The 26045-nt window shown below is 46.7% G+C and overlaps 1 protein-coding gene across 5 annotated transcripts in view; it reads right to left on the bottom strand.

Moving 5' to 3' along the window:
* DOT1L (DOT1 like histone lysine methyltransferase) overlaps positions 1 to 26045 on the bottom strand; it is an 80069-nt gene that overhangs the window by 10093 nt on the left and 43931 nt on the right. For 3 of the 5 annotated variants that reach the window (XM_012571264.5, XM_030256537.4, XM_072919500.1), the window contains exons 11-27: positions 23832 to 23938; positions 22752 to 22793; positions 21125 to 21208; positions 18955 to 19189; positions 18066 to 18179; positions 16788 to 16879; positions 13946 to 14047; positions 13257 to 13394; positions 12230 to 12355; positions 10851 to 11332; positions 9974 to 10097; positions 9063 to 9209; positions 7733 to 7859; positions 5785 to 6389; positions 3815 to 4020; positions 2893 to 2957; positions 1054 to 2013 (exon numbers count right to left, since the gene is read on the bottom strand). In XM_012571264.5, the coding sequence (XP_012426718.5) occupies positions 1054 to 2013; positions 2893 to 2957; positions 3815 to 4020; positions 5785 to 6389; positions 7733 to 7859; positions 9063 to 9209; positions 9974 to 10097; positions 10851 to 11332; positions 12230 to 12355; positions 13257 to 13394; positions 13946 to 14047; positions 16788 to 16879; positions 18066 to 18179; positions 18955 to 19189; positions 21125 to 21208; positions 22752 to 22793; positions 23832 to 23938 (3756 nt within the window). The remainder of the gene's footprint in view (positions 1 to 1053; positions 2014 to 2892; positions 2958 to 3814; positions 4021 to 5784; positions 6390 to 7732; positions 7860 to 9062; positions 9210 to 9973; positions 10098 to 10850; positions 11333 to 12229; positions 12356 to 13256; positions 13395 to 13945; positions 14048 to 16787; positions 16880 to 18065; positions 18180 to 18954; positions 19190 to 21124; positions 21209 to 22751; positions 22794 to 23831; positions 23939 to 26045) is intronic. The other 2 variants (XM_041711002.2, XM_041711000.2) reach the window with 2 other exon arrangements.

Genomic DNA, 26045 nt, shown 5'->3' on the forward strand with positions numbered 1-26045 from the left:
AAAAAATAGAAACAAACAAACATAAGCAAAATTATAATAGTTACAGCCCCATACAAAAATATGCAGCGTGAGAAGGCAGCAAGCAATGAAGAGATAATGGTGCAGGCCAGGAGGTACAAAAGGTTCCACTTACCTTTCCTACTGCCAACCTCTAAATGCCACGAGGAAAAATGGTCAGACCCAAGAACTGTCAGTTCTATACCACACGGGCAGAGTTTTGATGAGATTAGAAGTGATCTTTAGAGTTGCTTATCTGAAGACTCAAAGTGCTGCTCTTCCCTCCCCACCCTCCTGCTCCCCCACTTACAGGGCAGCAGAGGGGAGGTGTAATTCCAGCAAATCTACGTGCTGAGAGATGTGAGAGTTAGGATTTCCCGACATGGTGCCTGAATGATTATGGACAGATAAGAAAAACTGCCCTAGACACTTAGAAATGGCAGGTTCAGCCTATCTTCTGGTCCTGCCAGCTTGTCCCCGGTGTGGGCCACAGAAGCCAAGCCTGTGCAGAATCCCAGAAGTGCAAGGTGCATATGGCATTGCCCTTCCTGGCCAAGAAATGCTCTTCATGTCCATTCAAGGGCCAGAATGCTACAGAGCTCCCAACACCAGCTCCTCTGATGTTCTGCTCCTCCTGGATCGTGCTAAATCCATTCAAGGCCTAAACTCAACCTTTACTCAAGTTGACAAGTGAGAGATCCTTAACATGGTACCAGGACAAGTCAAATCTGTTACCTGCAGGCAGACCTAAGTTGGTTCCAACACAGCAACATCTGAACAAGCAAACATTATCAATCACAAAGTCTGGGTGTATTGTTTCATTAAGGTGGTACAACAAGCTCATCTAGCAGACAAAGCTCATGAGATTTCACTGTAGGGAACTGAAATCATCCTAGCAATTCCAAGAGAAAGAGAGAGAGAGAGAGAGAGGAGACTGGTTATGTGGGACAGATCTGCTTCGCATTCCTGTAGAAATGAAAGGGTTTCACCCCTGGAGAGGCAGCGTCAGACTTTCCTTTAGGCCCTGTCTTATACCAGAGAAAGAGTTCTGCCTACCTCCAACTGTTCCACCTGTAACCCCAGGAGAGAAGTTCCCCATAGTGTGAGAATTAGTCAGTCTGGTTGCAGCTGATGACACGTGGACCAGACTGGCAGCAGCTGGCATTGAATTAAATAAGGACTGCAATACTGAGGAATTTGTCACCGAGTTGAGGTTTGCTTGCAAGGCCATGGGGCCGAGGGGGAACTGTGATCCAGTGGTCAGAGTGTTGAGGAAAGGATGGTGCGTCGGGACAGACGGCGCTGGGTTCCCTGCTGAGGAAACAGCAGTAGAAAGGCTTTTACCATTCAGAAGGCCACCAGACGAAACAGCAGCAGAAATGAAAAGGTTGTGGCCATTTTTAAACTCCACGTCTCGGTCCCTTCCCTTGCCGACCTTTCCGTTGTGCTGCACAGAGTTTTTCTCCACAGACCCCCCCGCTCGGGCGCTCAGCTCGCTGAGCTCTTTGCCCTTCACCCCCGGCCGGCTCAGCTCTTCTCCCTTGGTGCCCAGAGCTTCCAGCTGCCTCTTGTTCAGGAACAGGTTCGTGTCTGCCACCCCCAGCTCCTTGCCTCGCTGCGAGGGGAAGCCCAGGGAGCAGCTGGCAGCCGAACCATCCCCGGCTTTGTGTGGAAGAGCAGCGCCGTCCATGAAGCCGTGCAGGCCCAGCTCGGAGGACAGGCCCCCATTGTAGCTGAAGCCATTGGGGGGGTTTGTGCCAGGGCTCAGCCCATCCGAGGGCACTGCCAGGCTCTTCCTGGGGTGTCCCGGGACCTTGGTGTCCATGGGCAGCCCATCCTCGGGGGGCGGCCTGAAGGCAAACAGGGAGTTCTGGCTCAGAGCTGACACGGCCTGCAAGGGGCTGTCTGTGGTTTTGGTCAGGTTGATGTCAGATATCGGTGAAAAAGTCGATTTCCATTTGCTGCTGTTCATGTTCTCGTTGCTTTGTGCTTGTTTCCTCCCCGATATGCTGCCACCTGGTTGAGGGAGAAGGTTTACAAATGTCAATAAACAGCATTCATTAAATCTGCCCCTTGAAAAGGGGGTTCTATAGAATCACAGAGTCCTTAATGCTGAAAAAGACCTTTAAGATCATCGGCCAGCACCACCACCATGGTCATCACTAAATCATGTCCTCAAGTGCCACATCCATTGGTTTTTTGAACACTTTCAGGGATGGGGACTCCACCACTGCCCTGGGCAGCCCGTTCCAATACTTGACAACCCTTGTAGTGAAGAAATTCTCACAATATCCAATCTAAACCATCCCTGGGACACCTTGAGGCCATTTCTTCCTGTCCAGTCCCTTGTTTCCTGGGAGCAGAGCCTGACTCCCCCTGGCTGCACCCTCCTGTCAGGGGGTTGTAGAGAGTGATGAGTCCCCAAGCCTCCTTTTCTCCAGGCTGAGCTCCCCCAGCTCCCTCAGCTGCTCCTGGTGCTCCAGATCCTTCTCTGGGCAGCATCCACATTTTTTATCCTTCAAAACCCATCTTTTATCAGTCTGTAATTCTATTTCTGAACCAAAGGCAGAAATGTTTGTGAAGTCACCTAAAAGTACTTAAAATTAAGTTTACCACTCTGGAAAATCTAAGAATACCGATCTGCTTTTTCCCCATCTTTATACTACAGATCCCTCCTCGAACACTGAGTCAGTGAAAAAAAACTCGTCAGATCTTTGCTGACCTGTGACTACAGAAAGAAGTGACCCAAAATTTGTAATTAGCAGCCACCTGGGTTAATGATGATTAAGAATGACACTTGGTCCAGCAGCAGAGAGAAACATCCCCCTGACTGTCAGCTTGACGCATCCCCAGGCCCAGCCATGACCACAAACAATTCCCATTCCTCACACGTACCATTTTCAACAGTCTTCTGTGGAGATTTGCTTTCCAATGATATTGTTGCAATTTTCCTCTCAATTCTAGTGGGAAAATAGAAAAGTTATAGCACCTATAGCAAACCTTCTGTTGCACATTTCCCCTCACAATCTAGACTCCTCATGATCATGAGCAGAGTATAAAAAACCAACTCAGCCCCACAGTTTTGTGTCACTAAAGGAATTTATAAGCATCAAAAAACCCACCACACCTTCAGGCAGGAGCTATTACAAGAATTACTGCTCTTTGACAGGATTAGTGCACTTTCAGAGAACTTTGTTGCTTTTCTTTCAAAACAAGAGGCAGAACCACATTAGTATAGTGGTTATTTTCCACAGAACCATTGGATGGTTTGATTGGGAGGGACCCCAAAGCTCATCTCATTCCACACCTGCCATGGCAGGGACGCTTTCCATTATCCCAGGCTGCTGCATGCCCCATCCAATCTGGCCTTGGACACTTTCAGGGATCCAGAGGCAGCCTCGGGGGGAAGAACCTTTCCCTGAGCTCCATGCCAAGGCCTGGCACAGCTCCAGCCCTTGCTGGGCTCCAGGAGCTGTCCCAGAGCAGAGCTCAGCCCCTGCCCCTCTGCCTCCCCTCGGGAGGAGCTGCAGCCCCCGAGGAGCCTCCCCTCAGTCTCCTCCATTTCTCAGTTATGTCTCCAGCAGTTATCTCCAAGGCCAGACCCTGCCAGCCTTGCAGACACAGCAGCAGCAGGTTCCCACATTCTACTGCCTGAATACCTTCCCTGTTCACAGCTTCACCCATATAAGAGGTTTGGGATAATGGGATGGGCTTTCAAGCAAGGAGAACAAAGAGGCTTAAACACACCCCTCCTGGTGAGAGCAGTGTTATCAGCCCTGAGAGAAAGCCTAGCCTGAAACTGTGCCTGTGCATTCACCTGCTGCTATTGTGCTCATCCTCAGAGCCCTGCTCGTCATCCGATGTCAGGGGGGAGTAATGGACACCGTTGCTCTGAACGAGGGGCTTCTCTTTTTTCAGCACTGGGGGCTGGTCATTGTCCTGGTAAGGAACAGGAGAGTTCTTCAGGGAGTTTTCAGGAGAGGAAATGGCTGTTATTTCTAAGGGCTGGTTAATGTTATTGACCTGGGTGAGAAGGAAAGAAAGCAGTTACACATGAGAGTATCCCTGGAAAAACATCTTGTTTAGGATTTTAATGCAGGTTTTTTAACTTGCTCTGTGACATCCAACAGCTGCTTGTTTAGCACTGCTGCTGCTGTCTTCCACCTCCTGCATTAGAACCTGGGGTGAAAGCTTCAATGTAACTTGGAAAAATAGCTAATTTTTATTCTTTGATTTCATGTTTGACATCAGAAATGACAACCTGGGATAAACCTTTTCTTCTCAAACTATACTGCAGGATCACATGCACACAACTCTCTAGCTGGCTTCATTAGCAGGAATGCCATATGCTTCTGGCACTCCTCTGCTGTTTAGTCAATCTTAGCCTAAACTATTTTCAAAATATTGACTCTACAGCCTCAAAAATCTACTTCACTGCAGAAACAAGCTCTTTGTCATGAGGGAAGAGATTATTTTTAATTTTTAATCCTCTGACAGCAAAGAGTTCTTTGAAGACGTTCTGCCCATACACAAACTGTTCACCAACTAAGTGAAAACGAGAGGCAGGAGAATTGCTGCAAAGAGCCTTCATGGCAATTCCAGCTCCAGCTTGGGAGCCTGGAGCTTATCCCTTGTGGAATCCTCTAATTCCTTCCTCCCTCAGGGAAATCCCCAGAGCCTTGCCTTGGAGAGACTTAGCATAGTCTTACCATGGAGATTTTCCCCTCCTGAGTGGACAGAAAAGACTTCCCCATGGAGTCTTGCACACCACTGATCCATCCCAGTTCCTTCCCCCATATGTCCCAGCTTCCCCTGGTTTCTCCTTTCCCTGTTTCCTGCTTGGTTGTTGTTTCCTGATGGCCGGCCCCATCTTCCCTGAAAGCCAATGCCCTCTGCCCTGCCCTTGGTACCACCCCTCTGCCCTCCCCTACTTAAACCTTGTGCAGTGCACATGGTTTGTCTTTTGTCCCTGGTTTCCCTTTGGTGTGTTGAAATAAACCTTCCTGGAATTCACCATATGTTATAGATACATATTATAATATTGGCTTTTTACAAATATTAAAATGGATTTTATATGCCTGATGTTAAAGTAACTGTGTTATAAATATATAGTCTTTATTTCTGTTATTAATTAAGCTTAGATGTAGTAGTGAAATAGCTGATAGAAGTGTGCTTGTGTTAAAGTGCCTGCTTGGATGGGATAACATCCAATGAACACAGGATGAGGACACCTGTATAGATCTGCCAACCATCAGCACTCACTGTCTGAAGACAGAGTGGACCAAGGCCCGAACTGGAAGTGATAAAGAGAAGGAACCAAAATCCCAGCCAAGAAACATGCTCTGAAAAGGCAAACCCAAGGAGGGGCCATTTAAATAGTTCCTGGAATATGTAAATTAGTTTATGAATAGGCATAAAGGTCTATGAATATGCAACAGGCTGATGTAAGGAAAAAGGTATTTAAGGGGTATCTCCAAAAATAACAGGGTGTTCTTGGCTGAGTGCCAAGATGCACCTGGCTGTAATAACCTTTGCTCTGTGATCCTTGTCTCCTATTGTCTGTCCTTGATTAAATTTCTTAAATGTTCACATCATACAAAAGGCCCTTCTGCCCCTCTTTGACGAACTTGCCATGGCGAGTGTGGTGTGTGTGGACTTGACTGCCTTGCCTGAACGCTTTCCCAAACAGCTTTTCCACAGGGAAAGGGGAACAGGTAACAGCACCCACCCTCTAAACCCAAATGCCAAGAGCTCTCCCAAAGCCCCGCTCGTGCCGTGGGCCCTTACCATGGAGTTGATATTGAGCGGCGACCCCGAGGGCTGCGTAAAGAGCCCGGCCACCGAGGGCAGGGGTTTGCGTTTCGGGGAGACGGCGGCGTTCCCGCTGGCGTTCCCAGTGGAGGATCTCTTCCGCCGGCCCCGCTTCTTCCCGTCCTGCGCGTGGGCCTGGCCGCCCTCCGGCCGGGCGCTGCCAGGCACGGGGCTGTGCTTGCTGGAAGGGGATTGTTTTACATGTCCTGTATTAGGAGAGATTGTAAAGATGATTCTCCTCTTGGCCTCGTTCTCAGGATCTGAAAACGCTGCATCAGACTGCAGGTCCCCCTTTGTTCCTTCGGCAAAGATCTTCTGAGCCTCTGCACTCTGCAGTCCCCCTGCCAGGCTCTGGGCCGGGCCACTTAAGCGGGGGCTCGAGTGCTGCTGAGCAGGGGAGCTCTGCCCAGAGTTCCTCATCATTAGCAAAGGATGTTGTGGAGTGGAACTCCGAGACCCTACAGAGTTAAAGAGACTCCCAGAGTCGTCCAGAGCTGCCTGATCAACACTATGGTTAAGATGGGCTGGGCTGTTTGTAAGATTTCCATTGACTGCCACGGAGCCAGAAGAGTAAGAAAAACCTGTTGAGAGGGAAAGTATAGATCATTGCTGGGGCTGAGCGAGAGAGGTCACTGAGTACAGGGCTGGGAGGGCCAGGAGGGATTCCAGCTCTGCCTGGAGAACAGCCAGTGGCCCTGGGTTACACAGGAAACACACAGCTGCTTTTCCACGGGGCAGTGAGAACGTGGCTCTCTGGGTGTTGAGGTGCTAGCTGGGGGTTAGGGACTTCCACTGCTCTCTTGCCAGTTCAGGAAAATTCATCTGGTATATGGAGGTATCCCACAGAACACGTGCTCCTCCCAGATTTACATGGAATTCAAGTTTAAGCTTTGTTTGAACTATTACCCCTTTTGAAATCAGGGCTCCTCTACTCTTAACTCCTTCCTTTCATCAAGGAAATGGATGGCCAGACTCAGTCCTTCCCTTCCCCAAAAAGAGGACTTTGCCATCCACACAGCCCACCTCCTCCAAATTCAACAAAAGGCTGGGACTTAGGAAGTGACAGAGGACCTTCAAAGACATAATGGCAGAAAAATTCCACAAGAGAGGAATCTTGGGAAGGAAATTCAGTGTTTGTCATGGGGTATCATAAATGTGTTTAGGGCTCTAGGATGGCCTGGACTCTCTAAATGAAAAGGGCAGATGGAAACAACATGGTAATGGTTTACAAGGTTTTTTTAAAATACTTCATTTGCTTTATAGAAAACTGCAGCCAAGCCCTTTGCCAAACAGATACTGAAACAACCCAAGCCCCTCAGGATGGTAAACACTGAGAACAAAAACACTCTTTGGTGAGGGATCAGCTGTAGAACCTACTTTTCCTGGCCCACAACATTCCCAGAGTAGCTAGAGACCATGATTTCCACGGATGAGTGAGTCAGAAGCAATGTCTGCACCTAAAGGGATCCCCATCCTCTCCCATTTGAGCTTTTCCCACACAGGTTATTGTGCCTTTACAGATGCTCACAAGGCACCTCCATAACCTACCCCAAAAAGTTCATTCTGCTATTTAAAGACCCTGTAGAATAAACCTTCTAGAGCCAGATCACCAGCTCAGCACACAGCTGTGCAACGCTCTGCAGGTTTGCCACACTGTAAACCTGTGGGAATCTCTGGATCCCCACAGAATTTACAGAAGCAATTCTTTAATTACAAGTAAAGGCACATCAATCCAACCCTTCATGCCAGATGCACCCAAGCTGGAGGCACATCAGAGCACCATCCATGAGTTTCTGATCTCACCCACAGTTATCCAGCACTCCAGAGCCTGCAGAACCTGGCAAGAAGTGCTTGGAAAACTCAGCTGGGTGCATTTGGGTGCTGCCCCAAGGGAGGAGCAGCTGTGCACAGGTGAGGCTGTTACCTGAGGTAGCCAAAGCCAGAGGCTTGTTTCCAGCAGCATTGCTTATGCCATTATGAGAACTAGCACCAATCTGCTTTTCAAGTGTCGACGAGTCTCTGCTCTGGTGAACTGGGCTGGGTGTGCTTCTCTGGGGAGAGAAACAGGCATTTCAGGACACGGCATCAGAAATCCTCAGCTTAAACCAAATTCACATGCATTAGTACATCTGCCCGGGAAGTGGCTCTGCTTCCTGCAGGCCCTAGATTCAGCTTGTTTTGAGAAAAGCATGGATCAGCACGTCATGGCCCCAAATGTAGTGATTAATTATACTGCAGTAGTATCTCACACACAGCAGGCACCATGCAGAAAGAGGCTCCTCATCACAGGATATTCAGACTCAGGACAGCTCTGCCAGGAGCAGGAATGGCTCAGCCCACTGCTGCAGCACAGAGGACACTGATGGTTGTATCATGTCCCCAGGCCTGTGCTCACAAAGCTCCCCAAAAAGGGAACATGAAGTGAATCAGGCCATGTTCTCTGGGACATTCTCTGAGGATGTTCTCCTGAACATGGAAAACACCTGAAATGGCAGCCTGAACAAACAGGAAGGTGCCACCCAGGGCTGGCACTGCCCTAAGGACACCCAGAGCTGAGCAGACTCTGGTTCTGCTAAAGCCAGAAGTCTTCAGCTGGAAAAATGCAATGGATTCAATATTGTGAACCAAATCCAGCTTCACCAATCTGGGATTGAAAGACAAGCCATGGATGGATTCTAACTCAGAGCTCTCAGCAAAAGCAGCAAATGCTTCTCAGCTCTCTGCTGCAGCACTTCTGTGACAAACTGGTGTGAGAAACTGGACCAGGCTTTTTTGAACTCCTCCTCCATTCAGAGAGGCAAGGACTTGTCACATCTCAAAAGCCACTCACATGTGAGGTATCACAGCCCCCAGGGGCTGTTCAAGCTCACCCTGCACACGTGTGAGGAGAACAGGCAGCTTTGAGGTGACTGAGACAGAAGAATTCTCCCCCAGGTTCCTGCAGAAAGCAGGGCTAAGAACTAATTGACACATGCAATTCTCTGCTTCCACTGCCACAAACTCTCAGGCTTTTCACCCAGACACACATTCCAGAGTAGGCTCTCCTTCCTGGCTGAACCCCCCTCCAGCCCACAGAGAAAGGAGAGGAAAAATCAACAGGATCCAAGAGCCAAGAGGATGCATCCCCCAGCAGCCACCCCGAGGAGCAGACCTCCAGGATTAGCAGCCCATGGAGGATCCTGGAGCACAGCACCCCATTCCTGCCCACTGGGATTTTAGTTAGGGATGGAAAGTGTTGACAATCCCTTACTCACCACCTTCTCAACACGGCTAGGTAGGACTACGCTGGCCAGAGGGATACTAACAGGGAGTTTATTGGGCTGCACTGTGCTCAGAGGAATACTGATAGGGAGGCTGGTGATAGTTTCTCCATTACTCACAGAGGTTCTCTCTCTCAAAACCTGGAAAATCAAAAGAGAAAGCGAAGTTCTTACACATGATATTGAAAGGTTTTTTTTAGGTAATTATAACCTGCTTGTTTAATTGGGTGTGTCATTCCCCCCCTCCTTTTGTTTCAAGGAATGTTTTAAGGGATGACAGTACATCAGACAGGGCAGGCATGGAGCAGCTTGGTTACCAGCACCAGGATTCTGGGACAGCAAGTCCCACAGCACAGGAATGGGTAAATTAAGGCCACTGCTGGCCCCCAGCATCAGGAGAAGGAAGCCTTAGGCAAGCTCATTTCCCTGTGTTTTGGTTTGAGCTCTGTGAAAAGCACTCAGATGTCAGATTTTGTATCTTGAGGCCCTCTGTAGCAGCCAGATGCATTTCCATGGCAACCTGCTACTGCAGGGCACCTGCTGCTCTGTGAGCCCCAATATGCTCCATGGCTGCACCAATTACATGGACCATATTTTTCACTCTTTATTTTTATAACTATAAGAGAGCCTCCTTTCCCAGTTCAAGCAAACACGTGCCAGATTAAACAGCAGTCCCACTGCATTACTGGTGCTCAGAAAGGAGCACATCTTTCTCTCCCTCTAACCAGCTCTGATTTATTGCATCACTGTATTTTGTGTCATTTCCAATGCCAAGCTGGCCACAGATTGCAGCATTCCTGCATTTTCCAGCCTGGCCAACCCTGCATTTTCCAGGCCACTGCTGCTTTTTTCAGTCTGCCCTTTGTTGCCCCAGGGGCAGCACTGAGGAGCAGCAGATCCTTTACCTTCTCTCCTGCACTGGGTAAGGCCGCGGGGGAGGAGGGCCGAGTTTCCTGAGGACTCAGCTTTATGCCATTTGCAATTCCAGGGCTTGGATACGTAAGGCCATTCTCTTTGACATGTTCAGCTCTGGAAGAGAGATGTACAATTGTCAGGTTCCAAAAGCCAGTGACAAGGAATTCCTGTACCACACTCAAGGCACTGCCCCACCTTATTTACCCCATTAGCTCTCACTGCATATTTTTGTGGAAAAAAAAAAAAAAACCAACTTTTTAAAATAGATCAACCTCCACTTTGAAAAATATCTTTTCCTTATCTAAATTACCAGTGCTACTACCACCACCTGTTGCAGTAAGGTAGAAAAATTATAAAGAAAAGCCTGCTCTCCTGGAATCAGTGGCTGGCCTTGTCAAGTCAGCACTTTGCAAGTTCCCATGTGAAAGCAATCCTGGTGTGAGCATTTCCATATGAGCATGTTTCTGGGTAAAAACCAACCAGCACCTGTAAAAACTGGTTTTAAATAGAAAAATGAAAACTATCTCTCACAAACAACTTTCCCTGTATGTATACACAGGGGTTTGAGTGACCAATCAATACAGGGAAACAACTTGTTAATAAGTACTTTGAACTCCTCCTCCACTCAGAGAGGCAAGGACTTGTCACATCTCAAAAAGAGATGGCCCCAGAAGATTTCTGCTACAGAGCAGCCACTCACAAAGAAAGCTACTGACTAACTGGAGTCACACACGAGGTCTGTATAAAAATGTATAAAACTGTATAAAAATGAGTGATGTGAATAAAGAAGGGGCTTTTTCCACCATGAACAAAATGGAGTCCATGTGGTTTATTGTGGTATCCACCCTCCCTCCCCACCCCTCTCACCTCTGTATCTCATTAGCTGTTGCTCTTCCATTGACTCCGTGGTCCTGATTCAAGTGTCTGCGCAGGGCGATTTTAGCAGGGGAGAACCTGGTGTAATCAGGGAGGGACAGGCTGGTCACCTTGTCTGCCTTCTGCCTGCTGCTGTGGTTGGGGGTGCAGGGCACGATGTCTTGGTCCAGGTGGGAGTTGGGGTACTGGGGGGTGTTCTGCTTGGACGAGGGCCGGCTGAAGGCGTGCTGCAGCTCGTAGGGGGTGGCGTGGCCGTTCATGGACAGCTCGGGGCTCATGCCATTGATGTGGGGCATGGGGAACTTGGAGCACTCCAGCTCCAGCTGGAACCTGCCGTGCTCAGCCTCGGGCTCACGGCTCAGGTGGCTTTTGCTGTGCAGCTGCACTGACAGGGGCTCCTCTGAGGGTGTGTAGGACTTGAGCTGCAGCAGCTCCTGCTGCCGCTGACTCTTCTCGAGTTCCACGATGCTGATCTTTAAATGAAGAGGAAAACAAATATTAAATACTATGCCTAATAGTTCTATCACATTATGGAGTTTTGATTCCAAGTTCTTCTAAGTAAAGGTGTCTCTGCTTCTGCGAACAATGCAGAACAAGGGACCCAAAATTTGAGAAAAAATTTCTGCTCTGAATTTAAGACCAAAAGGCCCAGGTGAGGGGAGTACCTGAGAGACCCTGAAAAAGAACATATCAGATCTTAAAACCAAAAGGAAAATACTTCCAATTTACAGAGAGAGTCTGGAATACCTAAGTACTGCACAGTCACTCCACGCCAAGTCACCCAGCAAAAGGATGGAATAGCTCTGGAACCAATCTCACAGGGCAAGAAAAGCTCTTCACACAAAAGAGTTCAATTTCTTGTCACTCAATGAGAAATGTCACTCTGGGGGAAATGATTCCCACCTTATCCCTGGAAGTGTCCAAGGCCAGGTTGGATGGGGCTTGGAGGAACCTGGAATGGTGGAAGGACTCCCTGCCTATGGCAGGGGTGGAATGAGATGAGCTTTAAGATCTCTTCCAAACCAAACCAGTCTGGGACTCTGTGATTCCTGAACTGACACATCAGAGCACACATAAAAATCATCAGCTTGTGATTTTTAATTATATGTAATGATAAACCATGATTCCTCCTTCCACAGCATCACCAAGGAATCAGGTGATGGTATCTACTGCCTTTACAAGTTATCCACATGCTTATTTATTAAAATCCTCTAATAGAAAGTTCAATCTCTGGGGGAATAAAAAATAATAAACAAAAAAGCAGCACCTGGCTCATCCTTACCCATCGTATTTAGTGTAATGCCCATAACTGGCCCATTGCCCAAGGATACCCCAAACTAGTGGTTCTGCGTTTGTTTTTTGATCTCTACCTGCAGTTCCAAACAGTGCTTTTGCTTCTCAGAAATCTGATTCTTCAAGGCCTGCTTCTCTTTCAGCAAATTCTCCAGTGACAGCGTTGACCAATCGAGCTTCAGCTCTTCACACCGAGCCTTCAGCTGCAGGGACACACAGGGACAGGACAAAGAGGTCAGAACACATCTCTCACCTCTGCACGCCACCTGGGCTCCCAGCTGAAAGCAGGAACTTTGCACTGAATGTACAAGAACCTCTTAGCTCACTGAAAAGTCCTGCCAGCTTCGTGCTAGGGAGTGTGGCAGGAGGTGGCCTGGCTCTTTCTAAAATAGTGTTATCACCCATCCTCACTGCTTCCACATCCAGATATTCTCCTCACCTACCTTCTGAGGAGGCTCAGCCTGGAGAAAAGGAGGCTCAGGGGGGACCTTGTGGCTCTGCACAGCTCCTGACACGAGGGGACAGTCGGAGGGGTCAGGCTCTGCTCCCAGGGAAGCGGGACAGGAGGAGAGGGAACAGCCTCAAGTTGTGCCGGGGGAGGTTTAGAGGGATAAAATTTCCTCACTGAAAGGGTGTCATGCACTGGCACAGAGCAGTGCTGGAGTCCCCACCCCGGCAGAGTTCAAACAACAAGTGGCTGTGACACTTGAGGATGTCGTGTTTCAGTGACCATGGTGGTGGTGCTGCTTGATGATTGGACTCAAAGATCTTACAGGTCTTTCCCCACATTAGAGTTCCATGAATCTCTAAGCTTGAGTTACCCAGATAAGCACCACAGAGCAGGCCCTGCACAAACTCCCTGCCCAGCCAGATCCAGACCCAGTGACATCCAGAGCTGTCTGGGGACACAGCTGAGGCCAGAGCCACCTCAGGACTTGCTGTGGGGTCAATCAAAGGTTAAAAAGGACTCCTGCAGGTTTCCCCCCATCCTCCCTCTGTTTCCAAGGACCCTGAGCACCTGGGTGATGTTTCAGCCCCCAGCTTGTGCCCTGTCCTCAGCCCAAGGGCAGCATCCCCTGTTCCCAGCCCAGGGGCTGGACCCACCAGCTGCAAGCTCTGGTTCCTGAGTTCACTGTTGTCCTTCTCCAGCTGTTTTGTCTGTTCTTTCAGCTGCTGGTTGTGAGCAGAGATTTCCTTCTGAGCCTGGATCAGGTCGTTATATGTCAGAGCTTTAACTCCCAGCTAAAAGGTGAAGGGTGAGATCAGTCAATGAGGTCCTGACACCCTCATTCCTGGTGATTGTCCCATTCCCAAGTGACACTGAGGAGATCTGCAGAACTCTGCAGCTCTCAGGACCTCCCCCAGCATTCTCCAAGGAACTTTGTGGCTGCTGGGGGATAACAAGGAAAGATGTAAGGACCTTGGAGCTGCTGTTCCATCCTTTCACCTGTAAAATTGGCATTTAGGCTTTGCCAGCCAACAGAAGTGTCTGAGGAGAGCACCCACACTTTCCTCCTGTGCTCCTGAGCTAGGTTGGCAGCACAGAGTTTGTTTGAGCAGCAGAGGATGAATCCTTCACCAAACCCCACATGGCTGTGATTTGTCCCCTTTCTTGGGCACCAGGCACACAACAATACCAACAACAAACACAAAACATCACCAAAGAGTGACACAGATTGGGCCTTTCTGAGCCTGATCTGCTGCACAGCAGAAGCTGAAGACCTGAGACTGCTCTGGACCAGAAATGTTGGCATGCAGTTGACTCAGAAACATCCCCCCCAGCACAGAGGTACCTCATCGAGCTTCTGCTGGAACAGGCGCTTGATTTCCTCTTTCTGGGCCTGGCAGTGGGTGAATAACTGCTGGGCTGTTCCCAGCAGCTGAGCATTCTTCTCCTGCAAGAGGGAAAAACCACACTTTTAGCACCAACTGCAGCATGGGCCATCTCAAAGAGATTTGTGGAGCTCTTTAGGAGTGAACCTGGATGCAAGAGAGCTCATCCAGCCCTGCCCCAAACTCCTGAGAGCCTGGATTTGTTGGGGTGTGATATTGGTGGACTTAAGTCAGCTGAGAAGAGCTTTTAAGTAGGTTTTTCCTCCTGTATGGTAAAATACAATCAAGATACTCTTAGAAACTCATTTTTATCCTCCTAGTGCATCGTGAAGCAGCAGCAATAATCACATCCCACAGAGCACAAATAGAACTGAAAAAGATTATCTGCTTGAAATCTGCTCCCAAACAGGGAACAGGCTCTAAATCCCCAGAGCCCCAGTTCAGAGTTTCCCTGTGCAACACTCAAGGAAGAGATGAAGCAAATGAAAATACACTGAGGAGGGGGAGGCAGGAACAAAGTCCTAAATAAGCCAAACCAGTTTTCCACTTGTGCCACCATTATTCCAGCAGGTCAGCTGAGCCACTCACAGCATATTCCCTGCCCAGAACATTCCTGAACCAGGCCCCTGCTCCCTCAATCCGTGGCCATGCACACCAAAGGGCAGGGTAGGACTGGCTGAAGAGCCTCATTTACCCAGCCCCAAATGCAGGATTAGTGCAGCAAGCACAGGGAGCTTTGGGATTATCCTGTTCTCTACCTTGTGCTGCTGAGGCCAAGCAGGGATTGCACAGACTGAGCCAGTGCTCCAGGAGAAGTGGGGAACAAGGGCAAAAAGCACCATGATCCTTTCCAACCTTAATAATTCCATGACTGATCTTCCAAGCAGGGAAGCAGCAGTGCTGGAAATTCCCCATCTGCAGGAACACACAGACCTGGCTTGGGAAAACAGTCCCTGCAATGCTAAAGAGGCTGCTCTGGGGGATGCTGGAAAGTAATTTCTGTTTTCAACAGAACGCATTTCATTCAGCCTTCCCAGACACCGCAGGGGCTGACAGCTCCATCTAAGGGCACTCTGGGAAGCAGCAGCTGATTTCAAAACCATTACTACAGAAAGATTTTTATTGTACTTGAAAACCTTCCTGTAAGAGGGAGTTACTGAACAGACCATACCCAGCCCCTCACCCAGCCAAGTTCTGCCTGTGTGAGGTTTAATTTGCCATGTAACACTCCATAAAAAAATATTTTCATACTGAATTCCTCATTTTAACGTTTAAAAGTGTGGAGCAGCTGTTGGACACCATCACCAAGTGATGACTTTTCCACACTCCTGATTCATTCTCTCTGCAGGGTACAACCCTTGCACACCATCATTTCATTTGTGCAGGAGACAAGTTCACTTCATGTTAACTTTCCTGACAAGTGCAGAACAAGCAGAAAAATCTGCTGCTTAAGGAAAAAGATGAAAGTTTCAAGTGCTGATTGACTGTGAAAGCAAATGGAAATAAGCACAGAAAAAGAGGTTTCCATGAACACCAGACCAGCATCAACTACTTCTCAGTAAGGAATTGGGTGGCAAAAGTTAATCTCTCTCCTCTGTAGAGTTCCCAATGTGAAAAACACGATAAAAAAGCCCTGTGGCTTTTTTCTGACTCTCTCACAAAGACTACAGAGTGAAGCAAAGTTTTCACAGGAAATGCCAAAAGGTGGACCTGGACAGAATTCTAGACTGATTGGAAGGACATTAAAGCCCATCCAGTGCCACCCCTGCCATGGCAGGGACACCTTCCACTGTCCCAGGGTGCTCCAAGCCCTGTCCAGCCTGGCCTTGGGCACTGCCAGGGATCCAGGGTGGGCACCCTGTGCCAGGGCCTGCCCACCCTGCCAGGAACAATTCCTGCCCAATCTCCCATCCAGCCCTGCCCTCTGGCAGTGGGAGCCATTCCCTGTGTCCTGTCCCTCCAGGCCTTGTCCCCAGTCCCTCTCCAGCTCTCCTGGAGCCCCTTCAGGCACTGGAAGGTTTTAAGTGGAAGCTCAGGTTTAATTCTGAGCATTATGGTGAAAGCTCCTCCACAGAAGTAGCAGAACAGACTCATCAAGGCTAACTGACACAGCAATGAAATCATTCATAACTGAGACAAAGCAAGACAAGGAGTGTTCAGGCAGGAGATCTCCTCCCTCTGCTGGTGGCTCCATGGCAGACAAACATCCCAGTGCACAGCTCCAGCACTCTCCTTGCCTTTCCACATTTCCCAGTCCATGATTTGGGACATTTACACTGCTCACCAGTGCAATCCAATTCTGATATCAATAGCAAGGATGCTGTGCCAACTCCTCATAACCAGTGATGACATTTTGTGTTTCTTAATCCAAGTTCTATGAACTATGGCCCATAGAATCCTGGAGCTGGTTTGGCCTGGGAGGGACTCATCCCTGGAAGTGTTCAAGGCCAGCTTGGACAGGGCTTGGAGCAGCCTGGGACTGAGGAAGGTGTCCCTGCCATGGCAGGGTGGCACTGGATGGGCTGTGAGGTCTCTTCCAAGCCAAACCATCCTGGGATTCTGTGATTCTAACTCAGCATTGCCAGGTGGGGGCACACAGGGAACAGGGGAGGTGCAGCTCTCTCATTGTACAGATTTAAACACACAAAAAGTGACTTTAGCAACAAAGTCACCTGGCAGTTGTTCAGCCTAAGCAAGACTGATGTAAATGCACACAATTCCCATCTCCAGCACTCCTCTCCACATCCAAGGAACCTCAGAGTCTGGTAAATTTGTTTAGAAATGTTAAAAAGTGAGACCCACCTTTTCCTGCTCCAGTAACTGTTGCAGACTTGCTTTGTACTGAGGAGTTTTCATGTATGCCATGAACTGCATGTATTGGATCTTAAATGAGTCTGCAAAATAAATCAGATGAGGAATTTCAGCAGGGGGTAAATGCCATGGCCCTGTTCACCCCTATTTCCTCCCTGGCCACCTCTCCTCACTTGTCTCTCTCTCTTGCTTTTGATTTGGACTCTTAAGTCAGACTAAGCCATTAAAAATGAAAATAAAATAATAAATAAAAATAAATCAGATAAGGAATTTCAGCAGGGGTAAATGCCATGCCCCTGCTCACCCCTATTTCCTCCTTGGCCACCTCTCCTCACTTGTCTCTCCCTTGCTTTTCATTTGGACTCTTAAGTCAGACTAAGCCATTCAGGATGGATTTAGGAACATGCTGAAAATGCCTCTCCTGGCACAAAAGGAACTTTTAGATTCATCAAGTTCAATGAAAGCCATGACCTCATCCACCCTGCCTTAAAACATTCCTCAAAACCACTGCTTTGCCACAAAATATCCCTCAAAATCACTTTTACCAAAAAATATCACTCTTGCCACAAAATATTCTGAAAAATATCCCTCAAAAACCATCATTCTTTTGCCACAAAATATCCCTCAAAATCACTCTTTGGCCACAAAACAGCCCTCAAAATCACTCTTTTGCCACAAAATATCCCTCTAAAAGCACTCTTTTTCTCTCTCTTCCACAAGGAATCAGCCACAACTGGCACAACAGCAGGAGAGCACAAGATAAGGACATCTCTGATACACACAGGACCACTCTGCCAGATTCCCAGAGCATCCTGGATGGGCTCATGGCCAATGCCAAAAGCCAGAAACAGCTGGGAGGGGACAGGCAGCAGAAGATAAAACAAAAAAAGCCTCCAGGTTTTCCCTTCAGTCACCTCTTGCATTTTCCAACCACCCCTTTGTGACCTCAGCCTCTTGGACAGGACCTCATTTCTTGGCTCTGAGCTCAGCAGAGGAAATGGAGTGGTGTTCCCCAGGATGAAGAGAATGGTTTCATTTCAAATAAAACTATTTCTGACTATTCCTGCTCAATCCAGGTTCGCTGCCTGTTGTGCCAAAGGAGAGCTGAACCAACATCAGAGAACAAACAGATTGAAACACCAACTTCAGCAGGAAGGGGGGACCTTGTGTTGCTGCCAAAGGATGTGGGGCAGGCAGGGGAAGGTGGGGAGGAAATAATCCCCCTCCTGCCCCATGCAAGAGGCCAAAGAGGAGATTGGCAGGCCTTACCTAGCAGCTTCTGTAGTGCAGGGGGGGTGGGTGTCACCAGGAGCTGGTTGGACGAATGCCGTTGCACTTTAGGAGGTAGTTGGTAATATGGGCTATGAGGTGACTTGTAGGCATCTGGAGAGACACAAACACAACCTCAGGTCAGCACTCAGTGTCTGGGACAAGGACAGGAGCTTTACCACTGAAAACATGGCAGAGAATCCTGGAGTTGGTTTGGGTTGGGAGGGACTCATCCCTGGAAGTGTCCAAGACCAGGTTGGACAGGGCTTGGAGCAGCCTGAGATTGAGGAAGGTGTTCCTGCCATGGCAGGGGTGGCACTGGATGGGCTGTGAGGTCTCTTCCAAGCCAAACCATCGTGGTATTCTGTGATTGTAAGTCAGCATTGCCAGGTGGGGGCACACAGGGAGATTTGTAAGGAGATCCAGCAGCTTAGTCCATCAACACACAGCTCCAAACACGTCCACACACTGCTCCACACTCTTTGGAAGGGTATCTGTGATCCATCCCAAGGGCAGCAGCTCAGAGAAGGCAACAGCCCCAGCTCCTGGCTGAGCACCCACAGACAGATCCCACCCCCAGCCCCACATCAATACATTAATCACCATCAATCAGCATTAATCCCACCCCCAAACCATCAACACAAGCATGCCACCACCATTAACACATTAATCACCATCAACACATGAAACCCAGCCACATCCCCATGAGCACATCCATCACCATCACCACCTCAAGGGCAGCTTTGCTCTTGATTCTATGATTCTAACTCAGCATTGCCAGGTGGGAAGCCATGCCACAAATTCCAGCTCAACCTGGCAACAAAGGAAAATGCAGCACGTGCAGAGCTTCAGAGACTTATCCAGGCTCTTCCAGCTGCCCTGCACTCACCCTGAGGAGAGGATGAAGATGTCTGGGAGACAGTCTGAGCATGCAGAAGTTCTAGTGCAGTTTGGTTCTTCTTGGTCTTGCGCTCAGTACTCGCCGTGTTCATTTTCTTGGGGCGCCCTCGTTTCCTCCCTGCCATTTTCCTGCCTTTCTTACTCAGCTTCTTCTTCCGGGCCTTGGAGGGAGATGGCTTTTTAACAGAATTTGCTGCAGCTTTTTCTTCTTCAGCACCAGAATCCTGAGAGATTTTGAAAAGCTTTGGTCATTTCTACCTCCATATGCAGCATTCTTTCTCAGCAATCATTAATAATGGTTGCTGAGAAATATATTTTTTAGTAATGAAATATATTTTTATTTGTGAAATATTTTTATTAATGAAATATATTTCTTATATGAGATATATATATCATATCAGAAATAATGGTGTTTAGTTATTATTAATGTAATATATTTTTATATTATATATAATCAGAAATAACAGTGTTTCATTTTTATTAATGAAATATATTTCTTATATGATATATATATATGATATATCATATCAGAAATAAAGGTGTTTTATTGTTATTAATTAAATATATTTATGATATGATACATACATGATATATCAAAAATAATGGTGTTTTATTTTTATTAATGAAATATATTTATTATATTATATATAATATCAAAAATATCAGCGTTTCATTATTAATGAAATACATTTGTGATATTACATATATATATGATATATCAGAAATAATGGTGTTTCATTGTTATTAATGAAATATATTTCTGATATGATATATATATGTGATATATCATATCAGAAATAATGTTTCTGAAAGGATTGATGAACTGTAGTTCAATCACTTGCCAGGGAAGTGGACTTGCTTGGGATAAGAGTTGTTCCCAAGGGGTTGGGCTCATTCTCTTCTGGACTTATTCATTGTGGGAAATGGATTTAAAGAAAATTTTTAAAGTTTGACAGAAGGCTCACATAGTGTGTATCTGTATGTAAACTTTGAAATAAGAAATGCCACTTAGAAACACCATGGAATAGGACAGACATTATTGATAGAGAAATAGAACCAGAAATGAGTTTTAAAAGGTAGCCTTTCAAAAAAGACTGGATACTTTGGAGAAACAGAACTATGAAAGATGCATTGTAGTAGGACCCATGAGGGGTAATTTTAGATGATTGGCTTTAAGGCATTTACAGCATGGTGAAGCTGAAACTGATAAGCCAAAAAATGCTTATAATGCATTGTGATTAGGAAATAATTGGCTTCTGATTGTGACGGTGTGAATTATAACATCTGTATTGTCTCACTCTTCTCATGAGACTGAAAATGCAATAAAAGTTTTTAAAGCACCTCTCAGTTACCCCATCTTTAAGTCAGAAAAAAGTCTAGTCCAACAATTCGTTAATGAATATGCTGAGGGAGGGGAACTTCAGGTAGGACTAGATGGGATACGGGGCAGGAATTGTTCCCTGGCAGGGTGGGCAGGCCCTGGCACAGGGTGCCCAGAGCAGCTGTGGCTGCCCCTGGATCCCTGGCAGTGCCCAAGGCCAGGCTGGGCAGGGCTTGGAGCAGCCTGGGACAGTGGGAGGTGTCCCTGCCATGGCAGGGGTGGCACTGGATGGGCTTTGAGGTCCCTCCCAGCCAAACTGTTCAGTGATTCTGTTAAATCTGTACCTGCTGTCTAACAAAAGCTGATTATTCATCCTTCCCTGACTACATTCTTCAACTGAATTTCACTCAAAACTCAGAGTACCATCAATACTTTATATTTTTGGGCATGAACAGGCAGCGCATTTCTCACAGCATTACCCAAGAAAGGAAATGAGTCTTTGCAGAAGAGACTCAGCACACTCTGAACTCCATTCAGTGGCTGTGACTCAGGGACAGCTCTGCAAACTCCTGCTGGATGCAAGCGAGGGTGGACAACCAACTATTCATCTTGCAACACCTTTTTTTCCTTTTCCAAAATTAGTGGTGCAACTCCCAAGTGCAGCTTTTATTAACTCACTCCATCATATTTTTGGGCACAGCAACAGCTCCAGCATTTTTTGTGCTCAGAGTAAAACCCAGCAGCCTTCCCACAGAGCCAGGCTTGTCCTGACTCAGAGCATGAGCTCGTGCTCAGCCACAGGAAACACACTCAGCACCCAGAAATGCAGGAGGGTCACCTTGTTTTCCTGGACCTTCGTTGGAGTCGTTGTGTTACTTTTGTTTTCTCGTTGTTGACGACGTCTAGCTGCCTCTTGTTCCTCCTGGGGAGAAGGGATGGGACATTTCACCATTTGCTCATGTGTTTATCACTTTTTAATACACATCACCTTCTTTCCCAGCTTCATGTTCCACAAGAAAAGGGAACAAACTTCCCCTTGGCTCAGGTGAGAACAAATAATTTTCCACCTCCAGGAGATTAAATCTCAACCTCTTCCCATATTCTCCCCTCCCAGCCCCATCCTGCTGTATCAGGTTTAATTTTGATTTATTTATTATTTATTAGTATTATTATTACTATTTTACTATTATTGTTATTATTTAATACATTGTTTAATTGTTTAATATATAAATAATATGTAAATAATACAGTGTGTATATATAAAAATAGTATGTGTAAATAATAATTACTATATAAATAATAATTCTATTATTATAACTATTGTATAATAAATGATAATAGTAATCATAGTCATAACATAGTCGTAGCTGTAGTAGTAGTAGTAGTAATAATAATAATAATAATAATAATAATAATAATAATAATAATAATAATTCAATAGCTTCCCCACATCCCAAACATTTCATGGTAACACTTCAAGAATCTTCCATGACTGGAAATGGCAAAGCCATTAATCATCATCTCATTCAGCTTCAGCCAAGTTTATTGAGGTGACTAATAGAAAAATAACACAGCAACTTTTCAGGCTGATTTTCTCCCAGGCTGACAGGAAATTCCCCTGTTCAGAGAAAATTTCACTTATTTCAGACAGGAAATTTCCACGAGCTCAGTCAAAGCCTTTCCTGCACCTTCCAGGTGAGGTTTAATCTGCATAAGATTTCTGGCAATTCCAACACTCCTTTGATTTAAGCACATTATCAGTGCCAGGTCTAAGTGTGAAAAGCAGGCACGGTCAGAAGTACCCTGATTTTTTTTTTTTCCTCTAAGAAGTCTTTTTTGTCCCAAATTTGAGTGGAGCAATCTGAAATAATTCCCTTTCAGAGCCCCCATGAGTCTGTTCTTACAGAGCCAGTCAGCCTGAGGATGAACACTCACCTGAAATTTTAAATTAAGTGGCCTCACTTAATTCTCTTCCTGGGAATCCATTGATTATTTCAGGTTAACACAGCCCTGCACAGTCCCAAAAACTCTCTGGCATTTTAATTCCACGTGCAACAGCGCAGACTGCAGCAAATGACAACTCACTCTGTGCCTCCAATGGCACGTCCCAAAAGGATCATTTCAGAGCATTGCTCAGCTTCATTTCAGGAGCTGAGCACTGGGACAGATTCAAACCATCACTCCCTTCTTTAATTCCAGTTCTTTAATGAAGAAATAGCTCATTACAGACCTCCAGCGCAAGGTAAAAGCACCTTGGGGCTGCCCCATTAATTCTCTATTAGAAATCCCTTGGACATGATTGAATTAGTGCTTGATGGCATCTGAGACTTCCCTTCAATTAGCTCCATGTTCTTTGCCTACCAAGAAAATCTGATTTCCAATCAATTCTGTCCACCTGTGATTAAATTCCTCACAGTGGCTGCTCCCTTACTTTGAGTTTTCTACAGAATACGACTGAAACTTACCCTGAGTTTTGGATTTTTGAGACTAGAAAAATAGTTTTCAAGCTGAAAATAGAAAGAGAAGAGAGTCATCCTCAAAGCCATGACAGATGAACACAGAAGAATAAAATATTAGCTTAAAACAAGTGCAGAACTGCAGAAATTCTGACTGCTTTGCTTCTGATAAGCTACATCAAGAAGCCATTTACATTCATTCTTTTCAGGCACCCAGCCTGTTGTGCAACAGGGCATAATCCAACCTCTACAAGGTTTTATCATCCCCACCACTGCCTGGCCTTGTTTTAAAGCTTTGTGTCACATATCTCCCCTCAGCAGAGGCTGATTTTCAATGAAGTTATTTTCACTGAAGCTGCTGCACCCTCGTATTCCACCATTTATCTGCACTCTGGCACATTCCTGAACAAAAGCTTTATTAGACTACAGCAGAGTAAGGAAAACAGCATTACTATCCCACTGCAAAAACCTTAGGGTGGGAGGGACAAATTATTTGTCTACAAAATTTTTCATTCCCAAAGGGTTTGTTGGGTTTTATGAGGGGCTTGGGGTTTTTTTTTGTGGGGGAGTTTGTGGGTTTTTTGGTGGGGGAGGGGGCTGTTGCATGGGTTATTTACTGCTGTTGGTTGGTTTTGGGGTTTTTTTGGGTTTAGTTTTCTTTAATTAAAAAAAAAACAAACCAGTGAATGCATCATCATTGTTATGGAGCTTGGGCTGCTTCTACAGCAGTTGAGACTTTTACTAAAATTGAGATTTACTGGTTGAATATGACTGAATGAAATGGTCTGTGCACCACAGAGGAATCAAAACCCCACTGAGTCTTTCCCTGTGAGGAAATGACAGCAGGAGAGCCCGAATCTGAGCAGCTGCAGAAGGAATTTTATCAGTGAATCTCTGCAGCTTCAGTAAATCAGCACTGCCCTTAACCCCAGGGTGTGTACAACCCTGGAGCAGCCAGTTTGCACACTCAGGTGTGTAAATGCACAAAGGGACAGGAACACAAGCCCCAGGCAGAAGGATGTGGAGCTGGAAAATGCTGTCCTGGAGCAGGACACAGGCTCCTGGCCCCATGGCAGCCCTGGTACTCACTATGGTTCTGTCAATGGTGTGCAGGTAGTAGGAGACTGGTTTCCCCGTCCAGGACACAGAGCCCTTCAGTGGTGACAGCTCCACAACCCTCATGATAGTGCCAATATCTGTGGGAGGAGAGGCAGGGGAGGGGAAAGCTCAGCTGAGACCAGCCAGGCACCAACACAGAGAAATCTGGTTCGCAGATCCTGCAGGAAAACACTGCTGGGAGTTTAAAGGGAATTTTTTACTCTCTTGCTACGTGCACCCCACAGGAAACCAACATGTGGGTTATGTACCTTTCAGCCAGCCACCCCAGAGTGAGTCAGTTCTGGCCAGTAGAACTGTGTCCCAGCAACTCTTCCAAGGAACAACACATGTGTGTGACAGGAGTGAATTAAACAGTCCCAGAATGTCACCGGCCCAGCCCCTGTCAGCTGCAGCTGCCCCATATTTGGGCTGGGCATAAACATGTTTTGGGTTTGCTTTCTTGTCTATATTTATTTTGTTCTCCAGAATTAATAGCTAGGGGATGTGTTTTAAACATTCCCACAACCACTGAGCGAGTGGCAGAGCTGCAGGAGAAATTATGGCTCGTTTCTAATTAAACAAAAATGACCCAGAAGAGGCCAAAAGCAAGGTTTGGGATTCAGCAACCTCAACCACTATTTTAACCACATTTTAATACTTGTTTTCATTTGTCCCAATTCTTTCCACATTTCCCCTTCTTCCTACAGATGGAACTACTAAGGACAAAAGTGCTATTGAGGGAACTGGTGCCTCCTTCTTAAAACCTGATCTTTTCCAGTATTTTGTATAAATTATTTAAATGTTCATACTCCAGATCAGAGTATTTGATAGACAGGTGGGACATGACTCAAGGCATGCTCAGACACCAAAAAAAGCCTTGATGAATAAAAGTATAATGGAAAACCTTGTGGGGCAGCACAGAGGCAGCAGAGCAGGGACATTCCCTGCTCCATGTGCAGGACACTGGCCATGGCTGGGGCTGGCATTCCCTGGGAGTGTCACTTGGAACAGGCCACTGGAACAAGCCACACGCCCAGCACATCCCACACAAGCTCATTTGATGTTGGTATTTCCCAGCATAACATGGTCTCAGAAAGGGATTAAGCCCCAAAATTTATTCACACAATTCTCCCAATTTGTAGCAGAGTAAGGTAATTCTTTTTCAGGGCCTTTTATCTGAATCCCTGGATGTTTCCTACTGGTGGAAGCTGTTAGCTCTCCTTTTGCTAAGCCTCTAGCCCATCCCAACTCCAATTAACCATCTCAATATAATTTAAACATCAGCATTTCCATTCAGCTTTAAATAACAGCTGAGATCTGAAACTTCAGCATTCTAGAAAACACTCCCAATGAATCCAGGCTGGGCTGGGATAAAGATCTGCTCAAATGGCAGTGGTAGCCAGGGCTGCTCTGAGGTCAAAGAGCAGCACATGCTGGCCTCAGTCTCCCTAATGCAGTAGAGAGAGACGGGAATGGGAAAAATCCAGGAAAAAAAAGGCTTGAGAGGCCAAAGCCCAGTATTTTTGTGGGCAGGTCTAATTAAACATCCCTAAAGACATTCTTGGATTTCCTCAAGCTCTGGTGGGCTCTGCAAGAGGGCCCAAGCTTCACTCAGGCTCCCTTTGCCTCATCAACAAACTGACAGCCTGGTCCCAGCTATCCTGAGGCTTGAGGAGTTCCAGGAGCATCATTCCATCCTTTTCCCCTTTTATCTTCAAGTCCATGTCTCCAAAGAATTGGCAGTCCAGCACACAAGGTTCAACAAGTTTCCAAACCACCAGAGGCCCCAGAACAGAATTTCAAACAGGGAAGAAAAGTGCGGGTTTGGGTGCCTGATGTGTGGGACATCCACAAGAATTTCATCTTAAAAATAACTCCCAAGGGCACAATTTACTCCATGATAGTCAAAAAATGACTATTCTTCAAAAGCAGTTTAGGCCAAAACTGGACAGCACAGCTTGAGATTTGGAACTCAGTGAGTTGCTCCCCATGTTTGCACAGGGAGGGAATGAGGGGGGGTTTGATTTAAGGAAAATTTAGCAGTGGACACAGTAAATACATGTGAATCCCAGCATGGACAGCTCTTTTGCTTGAGAAATTTCATTTAAAAAAACTGAACTGGAAGGGATCCACAAAGAACATCAATCCAACTTCTGCACAGACACCCCAGTTTCAACAGTGAAAGTCTGAAAAAGGTCAAAACCA

Source organism: Taeniopygia guttata, chromosome 28, assembly GCF_048771995.1.
Source record: "Taeniopygia guttata chromosome 28, bTaeGut7.mat, whole genome shotgun sequence".
NCBI lineage: Eukaryota > Metazoa > Chordata > Aves > Passeriformes > Estrildidae > Taeniopygia > Taeniopygia guttata.